The sequence below is a fragment of the Lactuca virosa genome, chromosome 4 (genome assembly GCF_052849685.1).
Source record: "Lactuca virosa cultivar CGN04683 chromosome 4, Lactuca_virosa_CGN04683_v6, whole genome shotgun sequence".
Classification (NCBI taxonomy): Eukaryota; Viridiplantae; Streptophyta; class Magnoliopsida; order Asterales; family Asteraceae; genus Lactuca; species Lactuca virosa.
Genome location: NC_136429.1, coordinates 215,983,457 through 216,002,489, shown reverse-complemented (window position 1 = coordinate 216,002,489; position 19,033 = coordinate 215,983,457). Strand labels below are relative to the sequence as shown.

The following is a 19,033-nucleotide window of genomic DNA, read 5'->3' as shown; positions in this document are numbered from 1 at the left end:
ATGATGAATTTAAAGCGCTTATTAAAAACAATACGTGGTCTTTCATACCCCGACCAAACGGGGTCAATATTGTTCGTGCTATGTGGTTATATAAACATAAGTTTAAAGATGATGACACTCTTAGCAGGTACAAATCTTGGCTTGTTGCAAACGGAAATAGCCAACAACCAGGAATCGATTGTGACGATACTTTCAACTCGGTTGTAAAGCCCGCTACCATCCGTATGGTTCTCAGTCTTGCCATATCCAGACATTGGCCTGTTCACCAACTTGATGTCAAGAGCGCATTTCTACATGGTCACCTGTCTGAGACTGTCTATATGTATCAACCACCAGGATTCGCTGACCCCAGAAACCACATCATGTATGGCAACTCCAGAAGTCTCTCTATGGCCTCAAACAGGCTCTTCGCGCTTGGTTTCAGCGTTTCGCCAACCATGCCATTACCCTTGGATTCGTCCATAGCAAGACCGATTCATCATTATTTATTCTCAAACAGGGCAACGACACAACATATCTCCTTCTGTATGTTGACGACATCATTCTGACGGCTTTATCTACAACCCACCTTCACAGTATCATTTATAAACTTGGCCTTAAATTTGCAATGACTGATCTGGGTCCCCTCAGAAAAGGCATGTTTCTCTCTCAGAAAAAGTACGCCACTGACCTTCTCGACCGTGCCACTGACCTTCTCTACCTACCTTCGACAACTTCCAACAACTCCCACCCCATGCTCACCCGCTCTCGGCTTGGCATAGTCAAACCGGTCCAATGCTAAACCTTCACACCACCACCCTTTCTCCTATTCCCAAAAATCCCGCTCAATCCCTTCGTGATCCAAATTGGAAATCCGCCATGCATGATGAATTTAAAGCGCTTATTAAAAACAATACGTGGTCTTTCGTACCCCGACCAAACGGGGTCAATATTGTTCGTGCTATGTGGTTGTATAAACATAAGTTTAAAGATGATGACACTCTTAGCAGGTACAAATCTTGGCTTGTTGCAAACGGAAATAGCCAACAACCAGGAATCGATTGTGACGATACTTTCAGCTCGGTTGTAAAGCCCGCTACCATCCGTATGGTTCTCAGTCTTGCCATATCCAGACATTGGCCTGTTCACCAACTTGATGTCAAGAGCGCATTTCTACATGGTCACCTGTCTGAGACTGTCTATATGTATCAACCACCAGGATTCGCTGACCCCAGAAACCACATCATGTATGCCAACTCCAGAAGTCTCTCTATGGCCTCAAACAGGCTCTTCGCGCTTGGTTTCAGCGTTTCGCCAACCATGCCATTACCCTTGGATTCGTCCATAGCAAGACCGATTCATCATTATTTATTCTCAAACAGGGCAACGACACAACATATCTCCTTCTGTATGTTGACGACATCATTCTGACGGCTTTATCTACAACCCACCTTCACAGTATCATTTATAAACTCGGCCTTAAATTTGCAATGACTGATCTGGGTCCCCTCAGAAAAGGCATGTTTCTCTCTCAGAAAAAGTACGCCACTGACCTTCGCGACCATGCCAACATGTCTGGATGCAACTCCTGTCGCACACCAGTTGATATTGCCTCCAAGCTCATTGTTGATGGCCCTCCATCATCCATGTACCGTAGTGTTGCAGGGGCATTGCAATATCTGACATTTACACATCCCGACATTTCATTTGCAGTATAACAGATCTGCCTATTGATGCATGACCCACGTGAACCGCACCTTCAGGCTCTCAAGTGTATCCTACGCTATCTTCGCGGTACTCTCGACCATGGTCTATAGTTGTATGCCACTCCAGCATAAATACTCTTAGCATATTCCGATGCCGACTGCGGAGGGTGCCCCACCACCCGACGTTCCACTTCCGGGTATTGTGTCTTCCTTGAATACAATCTTATTTCATGGTCTTCCAAGCGACAACACACCGTACCCCCGATCTAGTGCTGAAGAAAAGTATCGTGGCTTGGCCAATGTCGTTGCTGAGACAGCTTGGCTTCGCAATCTCCTTCGAGAGCTCCTTTCGCCTCTCCATTCCGCCACTCTTGTTGACAACATCAGTTCCATATACATGTCTGCAAATCCAGTTCAACACCAACGGACCAAGCACATTGAACTTGACATTCATTTTGTTTGTGACAAAGTGGCCATCGGCCACATCCGGGTTCTTCATGTTCCTTCCCGATACCAGTATGCAAACATCTTCACCAAGGGTCTCTCATTTCCCTTATTTTCTAAGTTTCGATCCAGTTTGAGTATTTGAGAACCTCCCCCTCAAACTGCGGGGGCATATTAGCATGTATATATATATATATATATATATATATATATATATATATATATATATTATTGTTACATATCTCGACCCTTTTAGGGCTCAACCCATTCTTGTGCTTGTATCCTATGTATTTGTGTATAATGAATCAATATGGGAAAATATACTACTTTTATTTCGATCATTCGTAGTCATGGTGTGGAGTGAAACAGATCACAACGGTTGATGGAAGGAGAGAAAATGGCTTTTCTCTCTCTCTCTCTCTCTCTCTCTCTCCTTTATTTGACACACTTTCATTTGGAATTCTCATTCTCACCTTCTCCTATCCAGGCATATTGAAAATAGTTGATACATGAATAAACCGAACAATACGTTTGGATTTTGAGTAGATCGGTATGGATTGAACGAGTTTTGGGTAGGGAAACTTGGGTATTTGGGTTACCCGATTTTTTTTCGATTTAAATATAGTATTAGTATTTATAAAATCAGATATACCCGAATAAGTTATAAAAGCACACTTGGATAATATTAAGAAACACTCACCCCTAAAATCTAAAACCCCCGTGTCACTTACGCCTAAAAGTTGAAAACCATGCATTATCTTTCTTTAGGTGTATAAGAAGAAAGAACAAGAAGTATCCCTAATTAACATTCTCTTCCCAAGGTGAATCAAAAACAAAAAAACAAAAAAAAAAAAACATTTGGCGGGTAATCCGTTAGCATGACTTCATGTTTGTTTTGGTGCTCGTTTTGTCATGTGTTTAGTGTTTTAGTGTCATTACTCTTTCAGGGGTGGTGGTATTAAGTTATTAATCATTGGTGTGTGTTCTTTCTTTGATAATTTGTACAATTAAGTGAAATCGATTGTGAAAGAGGACACATTTTTCTTTTATAGTATCTCAATTTATTCATAAGTGTGTGCATGTTTTGAGGTGTGATTGGTGTGTGAGTTTTCTCCACAAATAAGCTTATTTACTTCCTCATTAATGATGGTCTTACGATATTTATATTAGGGTTGGCGGTAGACACTGATTTTTTCTGGTGTGTGGTTTTTTATCGTGAATGACATAAAAACTTCCCCCAGAGGCCATAAGGCCATAGACAGTTTCTAGTGAAACCTACTAATAATAATTTAGGGCTTTTTCAAGCATTCTTTCACAAACTGAAAGGTTGTTTGAAAAAATGTTTAAACATTATATATACAACACTCATCGGTTTATATAGATCCAACAAATTGTGATACTTCCTACTTGAGCTCGGACCGACATAGGTTTATTGCCATGACAAGATGAGGGTATCCAGGGGTGGAGACAATGGGGGACTAGCAAGTGCCCAGCCCCCCCCAACATATAATTTAACTTGTATATTATTAGTCATATTTTCCTTTAATTATTTCAAACAAAATATATGATATTCATAATCTAAGTGTCTAAGTCCATCGCCCCCCATGAGGCCCAAATTCTTTAATTATATGAGGAATTACAATTTAATGAATTTACAAAAAACAAAACCACTCGACAGACTAATATGATATTCAACTAAACAGACTAAATAGTCCATAGTTTTCAATTCGACAATTACAATCATCGACACTTCTCTCTTTAAACTTTGATTTCAAGAAAATGTCAATTTAAATTCTTATTAGTTATTATATCTTTTATTCATTTTATTATTTTAGAACGTCTACACACGCACCCAATATACTACTAATATTCTACACCTTTTTTCTTAAAGGAGATTTTGACCCTCAACCTTTGGCTAAGGAGCACCTATTCGTCAACTTTTAATACTGCTAGGTCAAAGGCCCTTTGGTTATTACATCTTTTATTTAATAGTAAGTGTTCTAAAATGGATCATCGATTGTAGCGTATGCATTTATATTCTAACTAATTACTTTATTACTTAATGATGATTATGAATAAGTGTTTATAGTCATTTGGAAATTTTGGAAGATTCATTCATGTAAAAATCGATCTTTCTTTGTCAAAATTTCTTTCAATCTTATAGGCTATATTATGTTATTAGTATATAAAATATATTTTAATATCTTATTACGATTTAAGCCCCATTTATCCTAAAATCCTAGCTCCGCCGCTGAGGGTATCATATATGTATTATCAAAGTATATTTCGCCCACAGGTTTGTTCTACAGCTGAGACATTCACTTTTGCTAAGGAATCTATGGAAAGGAAATTTGGTGCTTGGCGCATTTATGATGAATGAGCAAGGGTGGGTCTTCAACAATGTCACCTGGTTTTTAGTCGCTCTTAGTGACAAGTTGAATGGTACTAATACGATATGCGATAATATGGGTGATTAAGGTGTGGTCGAGTGATCTGTGAACTTCTTCTAATTTTATGTTTCCATAAGGTGTTCCCCTTTTGGGATCACTGGGAAGTTGGTTTTGCTTGAGGTCCTACAAATGGTAGCAATAATGCAACCAAGTTCGAAAAGTAGCTTAGTATAGGGTCCTTCTGTAACACCCAGAATCTAGAAGGTCAATTAAGGAAGATAAAACTTCAATTATAAGTCCAACTCGTCGAGTTAAAGGGGAAGAACTTGACGTGTTCGAAATTTGTCATGCGTTTTTTGGAAAACCAACTCGACGAGTTGGGGAGGTCCAACTCGACGAGTTAGACATGGTTTGGGAAACCCTAATTCCGGGATTTTGTACCCTATTTAAACAACTTAAACCTCAGGAGTTTGCCTCATTTCCAGTCTCCACTGTCCTAAACCCTAACCTCAAAACACTAAGGCACTTTTGAGTGATTGTGAGCCATTTTGAGGGTGTTGTGTGTGTTTGAAGCCAATTGGAAGGGAAGAAAGCTTGGGGATACAAGAAGGAGCTACTAGATCCAGGAACTCTTCATCAATGGTTGCATCTTTGAGGTATAACGTCGTCACCTTGACTTGTAGTTAACTAGATCTCCCTTCTTGAAGTTTTAGCTTGAGTTTTGGGACTTTGGTTGAGTTGTCCAAAGAGAAGAGGTTTCTAGGGGTTGATGGAGTAGATCTGACCCCTACATGACCTCTTGAGGATTAAAGTTGCAAACTTTATTGGCCTCTAGGTCCCATTCATGCAATATGTCCATTATGAAGCCATAAACGAGCCCTAGAGGGTGTTTCTAGCATGCATGAGCATAAAGTCGGAAACTTTACATGATTTTCCCACTTTGGGACACCAGATCTGTGTTTTGGAACATTGTAGTGGGAATTTAAAGGCTTAATGGGTCAAGACCCTCTTTAAGGAACCTAGGGTTTGAGTTTGAAGCTTAATGGATGGTTCTTGAGGGTAAAGTTGGAAACTCTACCCTTCTGGACATCATTTTGGAAGAGATCTGAGGTTTGGGGTCCTTGGATTCAAGAGAAATGACTGCATACTGAAGAACTCGACGTGTTCATGAATGGATTCGACGAGTTGGTTTGGGATTATCCCGATTCTGTTGGAAACAGAGGAACTCGATGAGTTGTAGGAAAACTCGAAGAGTTGGATCGCAATATCGCGATTCTAACTTTGGGGTGGACTCGACAAGTTAAGTCAACTCGGAGTGTTGACTTTGACTTTGACTTTGACTTTGACCTTTGACTTTGGACAAGTTAGTCCCAAGGGGTGCTTGGAGTAAACCAAATTATAATGAAGGAGATTATGGGCTTAGGATAAGGCCCGCAAGGAGTTGGGGCCCAATTTGGAAATTTTGGCCATTGATGGATTTATGGAAATTATAGTGTTAGGCTTTTGTTTCGGGCTTGGGCCTTAGTTTTGGATCATATAGGGCCAGGGGTAGAATGGTCATTTTACCCCATGTATAGATTATGGATTATAGTATGGAACCCAATTGCTAATTGGGTATATTGATTGGTAGCGACAGCTCGGGAAGCTAGCGGCACAGCAGCTAAGGATTTCATTCGGGAAGCTTCAGCATTTCTTGAGAGGTGAGTCTCCTCACCATACCAATGGGTCGAAAGCACCAAGGTCGGCCCATTATTTGCTATGTGATATGCTAGTTGAGTATGTGACATGTGGTATGCTAGTTGTATTTATGATACTTGCATGAAAGACCTGGGGGTTCCCGAGGCACTTGGGTGTAAGACCTTGGAGGGTTTCCATGACATCCTTAGTCAAGACCTCGGGGGGGGGGGGGGGGGGGGGGGGGGGTTCCCGAAGCACTTGGGTGTAAGACCTTGGAGGGTTTCCATGGCATCCTTAGTCAAGACCTAGGGGGTTCCCGAGGCACTTGGGTGTAAGACCTTGGAGGGTTTCCATGGCATCCTTGGGCTAAGACCATGCAGGGGTTCCCATGGCACCTGGAGTAAGACCCTGGAGGGTTTCCAGGGCATCCCTATATGTTTATATGCATAGATTATGTGATTGATATGGTTTATGCGGTTATGTGGATTATGTGAGGTATGCTCTGGGGAACTCACTAAGCTTCGTGCTTACAGTTTTGTTTATGGTTTCAGGTATCATCGGTTTGGAAAGGAAGGGTCCGACTTGATCGCAGCGCACACACCCGTGATTTCCGCATTATGTGATTTTGGGACGTAACTCTGATTAATGTTTTAATTAAACCATGTTTTTGAATGTTTGCAATAAGTGACACTTGTGTTTGACTATACTGAAAAATGAATTTTTTACCTTGGATTTTTGGGTCGTTACACCTTCCCAGTTAAGCTTGAGTGTTTATTTACATACAATCATAAAGTGAATGATACGATCCACAATAATCCTAGATCATCCCGAAATTACGCTTTGGCGCCTAATTTAGGATGTGAGAACTTGAACGAGAGTACAAAGAGTGAGTAGTTGAGAGATTGTATTTGTCTTATTGAAGTCTTCCATGAAGGTGGTATTTGTATTGTTGTTGTGGGGAGACAATATCTGCTATTTGGCTTCAAATGTTGTTGGTATGGTGCGGTTTTGCTAGACTTGTCTATTGTGCTCTTATTAGGAAGTGAGCATAACATTATCCATTGTCCGTTGTGATAGATTATGTCTATTGTTGTTATCTTCATGGAAGATGCTTTGGCGCCAAGTTTGGAGTGCGACTTCGATCCTTTTATTCCGAATTGCAACGTTGGAGTCTGGCCATCGAGTGGGGTATGCCACTAATATTTATTAAGAAAAGTAAATAAATGAATGCAACCAACAAGTTTGTAGCCCAACGGTATCAAGTGTATTGGAAGTTTGTTTATCCAGTCTTGTGGTTGACAAAATATATAGATTTATGAGTAGAATTAATGTGTATGTGAGTTAGTTGTTCTTAAAAAATTATATAAATAAAAAACAAAAAATAAAAAATGAATGCAATAATTGTTATACATAGTTTTTCTTTCAAAGTAGAACTATTATTATGAGCATTTTTATACAAAATTTTCAAATGCGACGTGTTATAGAACTTCTCATGCATATACGAATTATATTAATAGTTTCTCAACTCGTTGTAATTATTCTAATAAAAAGAAAAATGAAGCACAAGTTTACAAAGTCAATAACTCAATATCATCACATGGAAAGAGTCGTTGTCGGTGGACAAACGACGTCGTAGAGTATTTCTTGTTGTTGGGACCCATTAATGGAACACAGCGTTGGTCATGCTTATTAGATGGTGTAAGCCAATGCAACATCACATTTATTGCTCATATCACTAACCACTCAAATGTCAAACGAGTGACATTTCATAAACAGCTCGTCCTTTTATCGTACGATTTAAGTTTTAAATACAATTGAAGCTTAATGAACTCAGTCTTTATTCCCTTTAAGTTGGAAATTTAAATAGGAATAAATTTGAAATGACAAGTTGAGTTTGAAGAATTGTAAGTGATTGAATATTTCATTCTGGTCTTTATATTATACTTTGATTTGAATTAAAATCAAGACTTTCTATTGTGTATAGCCTCAGAGATATTTTTTAATAAGATAGTCTCAATGGTTTGGAACTTTGAATCAAAACAAAATTATTATTTTGGATTCCAGATTTCTTTGTGTATTGTCTTACTAAAGTCTTCAATGAGTAGTGAAGAGATTGTTCCTTAGTTCATATTGTCTTTAAAGCTTGGTCCTGCAATTTATCGCAACTTTTATTTTAAAAGTCCATCCGAATTTGAATAATACAAAAGGAATTTTATTTTATTTCTTTTATTGTAGTCGACTAAAGTGATAGATGATAGGATAACATGTTAATGTTAACCTTATATATATACTTTTTAAAATGTGTTTGAATTATGAAAACCTATACAATTAAATTATAATTTAGTTGGTTCAAATCAAATGTGAGTTTAGGTTTTAACTATTTTGGATTTTTGGTCTATACTTTGAAAACCAAAATCAATTTGGATTAGGATTAGATCAGATTAAATCAAATACGATCCATTAAAACAAACACCCTTGATCATGAGATAACAAGTATTCATAATCAGAATGTGCTCTTCGAGATCTAAAATCAAATTGGAGTATATGCATATAGAGGAAAGTTCAAAACATAACTTAAATACATGGGAGAAGTGCAAAACTCATAAAGATCACATGACAATATACATATGTGCATAAGGTTATGATGCGAGGATGTTAATGTAAAAGAGATGTGGCAGTTTAAACATGTTCATTTTTTCATGAATAGATTAGGTTTATATTTTATCTTTAATATATATAAATATAAAATTAAATGGTTTAACTAGAACATGGATTGAATGGATCGGAAGTCACCTGTGTATTTACATACATAAATACAACTTCTTCAACTGTTTTTTGTTAGTAATTATAGTCAACATTAATTACTCAGCAACAATTAACAAAAGTAATATTAAAAAAAAAAATAGAAAAACAACCCGATTTAAATTTATTCGACACCAAACTCCAAACCGAACCGCAGATTGTTTTTTTTATTCCTATTAAAAATAAAGAAAAATAACAAACCCTAAGGCCAAAATGAGTGTAATTATCAAATAATTGTCATTATTTGGTCAAATATTTTATAATTTTATAACCCAGTATAATTGACAACACATGCTAAACATTTTATAATCCAGTATAATTGGTAACACATGCTGACATGTTTCCATGACATAAATAGAAATCATGGCCTCCAATAACGACCCAAATGTTAACTTGAATACAATAGTTGTATAAAGAAATAATATCTATCTTTATAACAATAACACTTAAAGACATATTTTGGATAGTTCCAACTAAATTATTTTAGTTTTATGAATTGGTAATTCACAAAAAAGGGTGATCATATTCATACCTTTACAGCTGACGTACCCTCGTATGTTTCGAACCGCAAGTGAAGTCTGACTGATTCACTGAATTGACCATAAGCTCACGCTCTGGACTTTCGAGCTCAAGTATAACCTATATAAAGAGGACAATTATGTCGAAAAAGAATTTTGATTTAATTTATAATATTTTATTATGGGATCCGGGAAAATGATTGTAAAGAAAGAGTAGAAGTCGACTGTCTAAATTAAGATGCGAATATGACCACTGTCATTATGATCTCACTGATTGCGAATATGGCCACACACTTGAATCTTGTTTCATGCCCTTTAGAAGATAAATTATTTCTTTGTATGAGGCGGGACCACCTCTAGATCATGTAGGCAAAGTTTTAGATATTTGTTGCTAAGATGCCTCCAAAACTTTGTTTAGAGTGTAAACTCGATCTCATTCTCGACATTGACATAATTGATAGATAGGTATACTAAATCCAAGTGAGGTTCTCATCACTAAATGATTATATTGAGGTTTCAAAACTATATCTCTCGCGACAGTTCAAACTAAGTCTCCACTTAGAGGCTTTGCGAGGGGATTAACACAAAAGGTATCATACTAAATCAGTTGTTTCACAAAACTATGTCTCTTACACAACATTGTATGATTAACACAAAAGGCATTAGGTGTTGACTTGGAAGCATAAGTTTGAAGAGGTGTTGTTCTAAGTAAAGAAGATTTTGGTATTGGGACCAAGATGAATACATTTTACCTTGAAACACTTGTCCCCAATATATGGATATTTTATTTGTGTTTTCCCATTTTTTATGATAATATGTGCATACATATAAATTGTTTGAAAACTATATGTATATTATGTGTTTTGTTTCTACCTAGTGTGATTGTTTATGAGTAGTGGCGAGTCTAGAATTAAAACCCATGTGGTTCCCTGACCGAGTTCAACCGGGCTGGTTCAAGAGAAAACCGGCTTCAACCGGGTCAGTACAACCAGAAAAATAACCGATTCAGCAAATATAAAAGTTGGTGGTTAAAGGACCGACCCCAAATCGGTCCTTCCTAATTATTTTTTTACTAAAACCAACTTATACTTGGAATAAGTCGGTCTAAACCATGCCCCAACAAGCTTATGGTGCGGAAGTGTGAAAGAGGAAATATCTATTTATAATGGAATACACCTCACCTCTTTCATTGTTGGGATAGTTGCATGCATTGCATTATCTATTCAAGTTGTTTCTTCCTTAAAACAAATCTTTTTGGAAAAAAATAAAGTTCTGTAAAATGGTTTTCATCGGATTATCGAATCCGAATGTTTTGAACTCATGCGAGTATCTATCTATAATTCTATATATATGATTTTGTGTGGGTTTTGATTGTTGAGAATTGCCTAATTAAGGCACGCAATCACCTTGTATTGTTTATCTATTTGTGAAGTTTATATGAGATTTGACATTTATGACAATGTACTTTGACTTATGTCATATTTTACCCCAAGCTAACTATTCATGATGTTGTTTTAAGAAGGTACGGGTTTGTACATTAGTGTATGAACTGAAGTGTTCATTCATACGTTATCAATATAATGTCTAACCCCGGGATCGTACTCATTAGGCTCCCCATAGCCAAACCTACTACATTGATAAATTTGCAGGTTAGTGGATATTATCAGGAGCTTAGAAGATTTATAAGCTTGAACATTTAGAAGACCCTTGGTTTGTAATGACTTCTTAGACCTTTGTTTTGATATCTGTTGTGACACTCTCGCATGAAATGTTTTTCTTAAACCCTAAATGTTTGGAAATTTATGTTTGGGACCGTTATCCATATTTAAACTCTGAAAATAATTTGATTTAAATTTTGGGACCCTTTTTCACAAACTAAAACTCTGAAATATTTTTAAAGATTTAATTAAAGTCTTAAACCCTAAATGTTTGGAAATTTATGTTTGGGACCGTTATCCATATTTAAACTCTGAAAATAATTTGATTTAAATTTTGGGACCCTTTTTCACAAACTAAAACTCTGAAATATTTTTAAAGATTTAATTAAAGTCTATTTCAAATAGGCCAATGCAAGCGGTGTTACAAGTAGTCAAGTGGTTGTTACGCTACTTGAAATGGGAGAAGGTTCTGCCCGGATCCCACAAGTGAACCGAAAGTTGGATAAAAATTGTTACCCCTAATATATATATATATATATATATATATATATATATAGAGAGAGAGAGAGAGAGAGACTCATACCAAGACGTTCTTCCCACGTCGAAGAACTGGAGCGGGAACATAGAGGTTACACTGGGGGCCGAAAGACTGAAAAAGACACAAAAAAACGATAAAAATTTGTTAGGTCAGCTACAACATTACAGAATCCAGTAAAGAACTAATATAATTTTACCGGCCAGAATCTTCCAATATTGAAGTCATTGACAAATGCTACCCCTTTACCCCACCCATTAAATGACATATATGTGTCTGTTACTTTGTCAACAACAAAATCACCAGTATAAAAACCCGGTTCTTTTAAATCCACTCCTGCAAAACAGCAACATAGAGTCTTGTTATTGGGCTAGTCTGTAACTTTGGGCTCGGGGTGTTACAAGTTGAACATACGCAAGCTGCTTTTTGGGGTTTTGCGAGTAGAAGCTCTAATGAAACTGGAATATGGTTTGTCAAAAATGGGATTTATTTTTTTGGGTTCGTTTAGATTGCTGAGAGGAATTGGGAGCATTTTCCACTTGAGCAGAGGTTTCCCATCTAAGTAAACAGGGGATAGTATGCCCTATAAAAGACAATGGTATACATTAGTTGAAGAAACCAAAGGGTATAAATGTCTTAAATTGGTCTATGTTGGGTTTTTTTTTTTTTTTTTTATCTTTTACCTTGCTATCAAACAAGAGTTGTCCGTAATTCAAACGACCCATGTTTTCAACCTAGAACATCAACAGACAAAAGGCGTTAACATATTATTGAAAAAAAAATAATTAGTAGTATGTGAAGTGAACTAACTGATTTACCAGAATTAACAATTTACTAGTGGAAGCACACTCAGTGTTGGGAAGATTAACAGGCTTATTTGACCATCTATTAATTGTTGCAACATATTGTGGTCTTTCTTTCTTGTTTTTAGAAAGACATGTAACATACACTTGGGCTCTATCATGCACCTGAAATTAAGAATGAGAAACACAACACTGTATGATGAAAAACACAAGGTGGCATTTTTGTGAATAACTAGAATTTCAATGGCATTAAGGAATGTGCATTTCATGTTATGTGATGTGCACTTTATCTTTACCTTTGGTATGGACAAAGTACTCCCCTTTCCATTTGCTACGTATTCAGAGGTATATAATAAGAATCCAAACATCTGAAAATGAGACATTGATGTTGAATTTTTTTTAAAATTAGAAAATTATTCTTTAAGATGATCACAATTCACAAATACCTGGCCTGCAGCCTCCATTGAAATTGGATTTAAAGATTCAATAGCTTTAATGTGCACATTAGTGTCCAGTATATCAAATAAAGATGATGATTTTTCTAACTGAATTCGACCATATCCTGTCTTCTCATTATTCTTAGGAACTGGAGGGAGAGAAGCTGCACTATACTTAGCTATAACTCTCCTCAATGCTGAAAAAATAAAAAATAATTTCTACTATTATTAATATTATTATTATTAGTGTCATTGATCTAATAAGAATGACCACAATATTACCTTTAAATTTTGCCCCATCCACATCACCAGACTCACTAATAGGAGCATCCTAGAAGAAAAGACGGGTTCCATTTGAAAGAGGGTGAATTTGTAAATTTGTATATTTGTCAATAGTTTTTATAAAAAAATGTTATAAGTAAATGATGAGGTGTCTCACATAATCATAGGATGTAAGATCAGCAAGGTAGTCGGATTCCTGAGCACCATTTGCACCATTATAAAATCCAAAGTTGGTTCCACCATGAGCCATCTGTAAGTGAGAGAACACCATATTAAATCATGATGATATCAGGTAAATTTGATTGTTAGAGGGTTTGTTTGGTATATTGGAATGGAATGATAAAGGAATGGAATGAACAAAGTAATGGAATGAGACATTCCATTATCATGTTTGTTTGGCTTGAAGAAATGGAATGAGTCATTCAAACATGTTATGATGTTATCTTTATTTACATTAAAAAAGCTAAATGAAATTGAATTGATAAATAACATATAAATATATAATGTTAAATACATTACATATAAACATATTTCATATTGTTTGAAATATAGACTATATGTATTTCAAATACTAAAAAAAATATTCATAACTTTGAAAAATGTTTACATCAATAAAAATAATTAAATAGATAAAAATACCATGACATCATAAAATATAATACTTTTAGTTATTTTTTTATTTTTATTAAAGATTATATAAATAAAAGCTATTTGCAATTATAATATAATCATTCCATTCCATCAAGGAATGAAAAAAAAAAAAAAAATTAAAACACTCCTCCCCCATGGAATGAAAATCATCCCATAAAAAGGAATCACATTATTTAAGGAATGCTCCATTCTATTCCTATGTGGCAAACAAACATGCTTTTTTTATTCCGTCGGAATGCCCCATTCCATTCCATCTTCAATTACCACATACCAAACACTATGTAAATACTTTTTATAGCATACAATCATACATAAAGCACAGCAGAGCCATTCCTAGATAAAATTTTTTCAAGGGCCGATGCTGTAGAAGTTGCATCAGTTTTAGCAATATTCTCTCCCCAATGTGTAAGCCAACCAGTGTAAAATTCACTGAAATATCATCTTATCAGCACCATAAAATGAAGTGATTCAAGGATAATCCATAGGTATTAAAGTAAGATACCTACGCAGAAAGAGGTGGTGATTTTCCTGGTGTATTAAACTCCTTTTGCAGATTAAAAATAGGCCAAGGATCCTCTCCAGTTGAAAAATCAACAGCTACAATTAATCTTTCCAATATTAGAAGCCTACAGAATTGATAAAAAGATGATTATTACGCATTGATGAAATGTTATCATACCTGAAAAGACAGCATCTCCATTTATTGTTCCTTTAGTGAGAGTATCTCTAGTGCCTCCATCTGTAGTATATCTGTAAAAATCAAGAAAAAAGGGTGGTATTACTTTTTAAACTCAAAAATCAAAATATCTTCCTACCCCTCAAAGTGTATAATAAATGTCAAGTGATGAATAAAGTTTGATGCTAAGAAACAAAAGGGTATTTATTACCATATTACATCAAACTTACAATATCAGGTCATCCCCGAGATGTGATCTTGCTAAGTTGACCAGATGATGCAGATAGTCTTTGTCAACTCCATAGGAACCAAATTCATTCTCAATCTGCAATCACAATCTACACATGATAAACTCACAATGCAACATATCTTTTAACAATCTGTGAGCTTATAGAAATTCAGTATTACCCACCTGAACCATAATTATAGGCCCTCCTTTGTGGTAAAGAAGAGGAGCAATTTTAGGAAGTAGTACCCCCCACCACTTATCAACCTGCAACAACTCATATAAATTCACCAATGACACAGAGATGTGAGATGTAAGTGTAACTGTGTAAATGTATAAACTCAAAAAATTTATGTAGTTAGCATAGACACCAACCACTTTGCAAGAAACACTACTGGATATGAATGAAGAACAAATTTTCCTTCGTAAACTCATTAAAAAGCATACATAGAGTTTATGTAGGAGCTAAGAAAAGTTTGTTTTTTTATAGATAATTTATCATGTAATATCTCAAATGTGACTCATGTTACATAAAATGAAAACAAGGATCAAAATAGAAAAGAAGATTTACCAATGAGAGGTATGCTGGATCTGATGATCTCAGTCTGATGGCTGGTTTTTTAGTAAGTAACCAAGCAGGGAAACCACCAAGATCCCATTCTGCAACAAAAAGTGGTCTTCAATGGAGAGTGTTTATCAAGAAATAGCAAATGGATAGAAGCAAATTAATTGATACCCACAGTTTAGATGTAAAGGAAATCTTGATTGATACTAAAAGAGGGAATTAAAACATTCAGATTCAGTTACTGTTTTGACCTGCACATATGTAAGGTCCAGCCCTTAGCATGACCAGCAAATCTAACTTCTGACACAGCTCAAGAAAAGAAACTATATCTGCAATAGCATTGAAATCTAGTTGACCCTCTTTTGGTTCATGCAGATTCCATGGAACATAAGTTTGAATTGCATTCAAGCCCAAAGCCTTTGCTCTTGTTAGCCTATCTTCCCAATACTGCACCCAAAGAATGACAGAAGTCAGATCATGTAAATATCTATAGAAAAGTCCATTCATCCAAATACGGAAGAGGAGGTTCTAAAAACAACCATGATTGATGATTACATGTGTGTGTTATATAGCTGTAAATCCAGATGATAGTTAGTGCTTCCAAATGTATCCTCTAATATCAGGTACAGTTATACAGTGCTAAACCAACAGCTATAAAAGTAATGGCATATTTGAGTTGTAAAACGGTGATGTATCTAGTTTTCTTTTGGGACAGATCAATGGCAGAATGTAGTGATAGACATGTAACTTTGGGATAAAATGAGTATTTGTACTAGCATTCAGGCTTCAATTGGTTATGGAGTACCCAGATGATCAAAATATCTATTGAACAGATAGTAGTAGTGTGATTCAACGCGAACTTCAAGGGGACAAATACGAGACTGTACCTCAGGTAGAGTACGAAAATAATGCAAGTCCCCGCCGATGATTCTAAAAGGCTCTCCATCTTTCCAGAACATATCATCAGCAATTTCAAACTTTCGAGCATTAACAACCTGCTGATTTTATAATCAGCAGTTAGCAAATCAAAATGATCACTAGCAAAACATGAAAATTAGAAGACGTTTTACTAGATTTGGATAACTCACTTGATGATGATGATGATTGTGGGGTTTGAGCGAATTCGAGAGAGGGGAAGGTAGAGGAGCGAAAACAGTAGAGAAAGCAACGAGACATAGGAGAAGAACGATAATATTCGTCGACTTCAAGCTCCGCCCTTTCGCCATTGCCGTTAACTAGATGTCGTCGCCGTCGCTATCGGCGTTTATTGTCTTTCACCTTCACTAGGCTTTCAAGTTTTCCGACCAGTTGACTCTCTTAAGCTAAGTCAGTCAATAGAGAACCAGGAAATTAGAATATTTATTCATATGTCCCTAACCTATCACTTAAATGATAGTTTGGTCCCTTGATCTTTGAATACTTGTAACACAATTGTTGTTTTTCATAATAGACAAAATTTCAGGTCTTAATTATTTTCTATTTTTCTCTAATATAGTCCTTATGAAACTAATTTTTTTTTTGCATTGATAGTCCATTTGGAACAAACATTGCACGTAAACAACCCTTACGATGGATGTCTGTTTACTTGTGTCGTTATAATGCCCCATGTGCCTTGTACATGAGGCCATTTTCGTCATTTCATATAGGGGTTACACCTATTACTTATTTAATCGATCGCCTCTTTTTTCAAATATGTATGTGAAGCTGAAAACTCATGTGAACCAGATGAAGCTCAAGAAATCAAAGTCGAGGAATAACGATTTGCCCTTGTGGAAGCAGCGATCTTGTCATTGTCACATCTTGGTCAAATTGTAACCATGGAAGATGGTTTTGGTCCTGTGTTCGAAATGGGAGCATGTGTGGTTGGATTGGGTGGTACGATGAACCCGTGTGCCCTAGATTAGTGGAAGTGATACATGGGTTACTGAAGTCTATGAATAAACTCCAACAATCCCTTCAAGAAGCTAGCATGCAAGCATGAATGTATAAGTTCATCCTTTTTGTCAATTCGATTTTTGTAATTCGCTACCAAAAGAAGGGTTGAGATGATTGTAGGGTTAATGTCTTTTGTTTCAATAATGTATGGAAGTGTTGTGTTGGTTGTATGTTTAATGTAATGGTTATCTTATTTTGAGTTGGATGTCTGAATGCATGCAACTAATGCTTATGTAATGTTGGTGTTATTGTGTTTTTTGTTTTGTGTTTTGTGTAATTGGATCCTCTTTGTAATTTTAGCATCCCAAAAATCTCGATAAAAATTTTCATTTTTCATTTAGATAAAAATCCTTGTTTATATAAAAACCCAAATCACAACCATAAGTGTCAAATACAATCATTCAAAATCAGAGTGTTCAAATCAAGCAGAAATCAAACAGAAGAGGATGTGTACGATCAAGCATTTGCCTTGCCTCTAATCTCTGAAATACCTAAAGCAACAACAATCAAACTGTAAGACAAAGCTTAGTGAGTTTCCCCCAAAGTACCACACACAACCAAACAAATATACATATTGCATGTTGGGTCTACAGTCTCCCGACTGGATTATACTGAGCAAAATTTTTCATTCACTAGTTTACAACTAGTTGTCATTTATCGTCAGACCGCCACCAGATCATCGTCGGACAACCACCGGACCGTCACCGAAGAAACACCAAATCCAGTGACATTTTTCTGGTCATATTCACATCTTAACAGAACAAATATTGTAGCTCTCATTTCTTTGGTAATTTTTTTTAATACATATTATTTTATTTTTGCAGCCAAATATACAAAATTTAATTAAAAAAAAGGATTATACGTTGACAATTTCAATTCTCTCTCTTTTTAATTGTGGATTTCTTTAAAAAGTGTATGTTTATAAGAGATATTCATAGTTTAACATATTCACAGTTTAATAAACATAATAATTCACTGATATACAGTTTAACATTTCATGCACACATTCATTTTTATATAAAATACATAACGTATTACAGTTCAGTCTCAGTTTAATACATAAAATTCACAACTTAATACATTATGTTATACACTAGTTTATATATTAATAAAAATGAAACTTAAACTCTACAACCACCAACTACCTGTGCCACTATCGCAACCATCACTTCTTCCAAATTAGATATGCACACAAAATCATGGATTTACAACTTAAGTATTAGATTCATAGTTTAATAAACCAGTTAATTTACTAATTCAGTGTTGATGTAAAATAGTTATAAAAGCTAATATATTCTTACATATTTATACAACACCAAAAATAATATATTCTCTAGAAAATTAATACAAACATTCTTACATAAATCATTCATATTTTATTACAAAATTCATTAAAAATTCACAGCTTAATATGATCGATTCACAGTTTAATACAGTTAATTCACAACTTAATGTAGTTAATTCACAGTTTACTACAATCAATTCACAGTTTAATACAGTCAATTCACAACTTAATACAGTCCATTTACATTTTAATACACAAAATTTTCATTTTAATATAATAAGTTCATTGTTTAATACATAAAAAATTCTACATTCACATCCATATTCTCAACTTAAAACTTACAATTAGATCTAGAGGTTAGTGCTTCTTTTAAAGTTTATTTACACAATATTCACAATTTAAATTTTACATACTTTATTCAAAATTAGATAAAATTAGATATATATATATAATGTTTCTTCCAT

At 35.4% G+C, this 19,033-nt stretch overlaps 1 protein-coding gene across 4 annotated transcripts; it reads right to left on the bottom strand.

Moving 5' to 3' along the window:
• Window positions 1–8,326: 8,326 nt before the first annotated feature.
• BGAL17 (beta-galactosidase 17) lies at window positions 8,327–16,676 on the bottom strand. Of its 4 annotated transcripts, none has more exons than XM_079044959.1 (20): window positions 16,438–16,676; window positions 16,237–16,347; window positions 15,601–15,796; window positions 15,356–15,444; window positions 14,971–15,051; window positions 14,789–14,883; window positions 14,562–14,632; window positions 14,389–14,479; window positions 14,194–14,311; window positions 13,389–13,481; window positions 13,232–13,280; window positions 12,959–13,146; window positions 12,809–12,880; window positions 12,528–12,677; window positions 12,393–12,443; window positions 12,124–12,292; window positions 11,909–12,045; window positions 11,758–11,823; window positions 9,531–9,637; window positions 8,327–8,345 (listed from the first exon to the last, which is right to left on the bottom strand). In XM_079044959.1, the coding sequence occupies exons 1-19, from the start codon at window positions 16,573–16,575 to the stop codon at window positions 9,533–9,535; spliced, it is 2,070 nt and encodes a 689-aa protein (XP_078901085.1). In that variant the 5' UTR covers window positions 16,576–16,676; the 3' UTR covers window positions 8,327–8,345; window positions 9,531–9,532. The 4 variants fall into 4 exon arrangements, with proteins under 4 accessions (XP_078901085.1, XP_078901084.1, XP_078901083.1 ...); XM_079044958.1 differs by lacking the exon at window positions 8,327–8,345 and adding an exon at window positions 8,975–9,171; XM_079044957.1 differs by lacking the exon at window positions 8,327–8,345 and having other exon boundaries at window positions 9,280–9,637.
• Between the last annotated feature and the right edge of the window lie 2,357 nt (window positions 16,677–19,033).

Coding starts and splice junctions, on each gene's coding strand:
- BGAL17 (XM_079044959.1), bottom strand. CDS start 16,575: ATGGCGAAAGGGCGGAGCTTGAAGTCGACGAATATTATCGTTCTTCTC. Junction 12,293..12,392: donor AACTCTTGTTTGATAGCAAG/GTAAAAGATAAA, acceptor TGTCTTTTATAG/GGCATACTATCCCCTGTTTA. Junction 12,046..12,123: donor AACCCCAAAAAGCAGCTTGC/GTATGTTCAACT, acceptor GCTGTTTTGCAG/GAGTGGATTTAAAAGAACCG.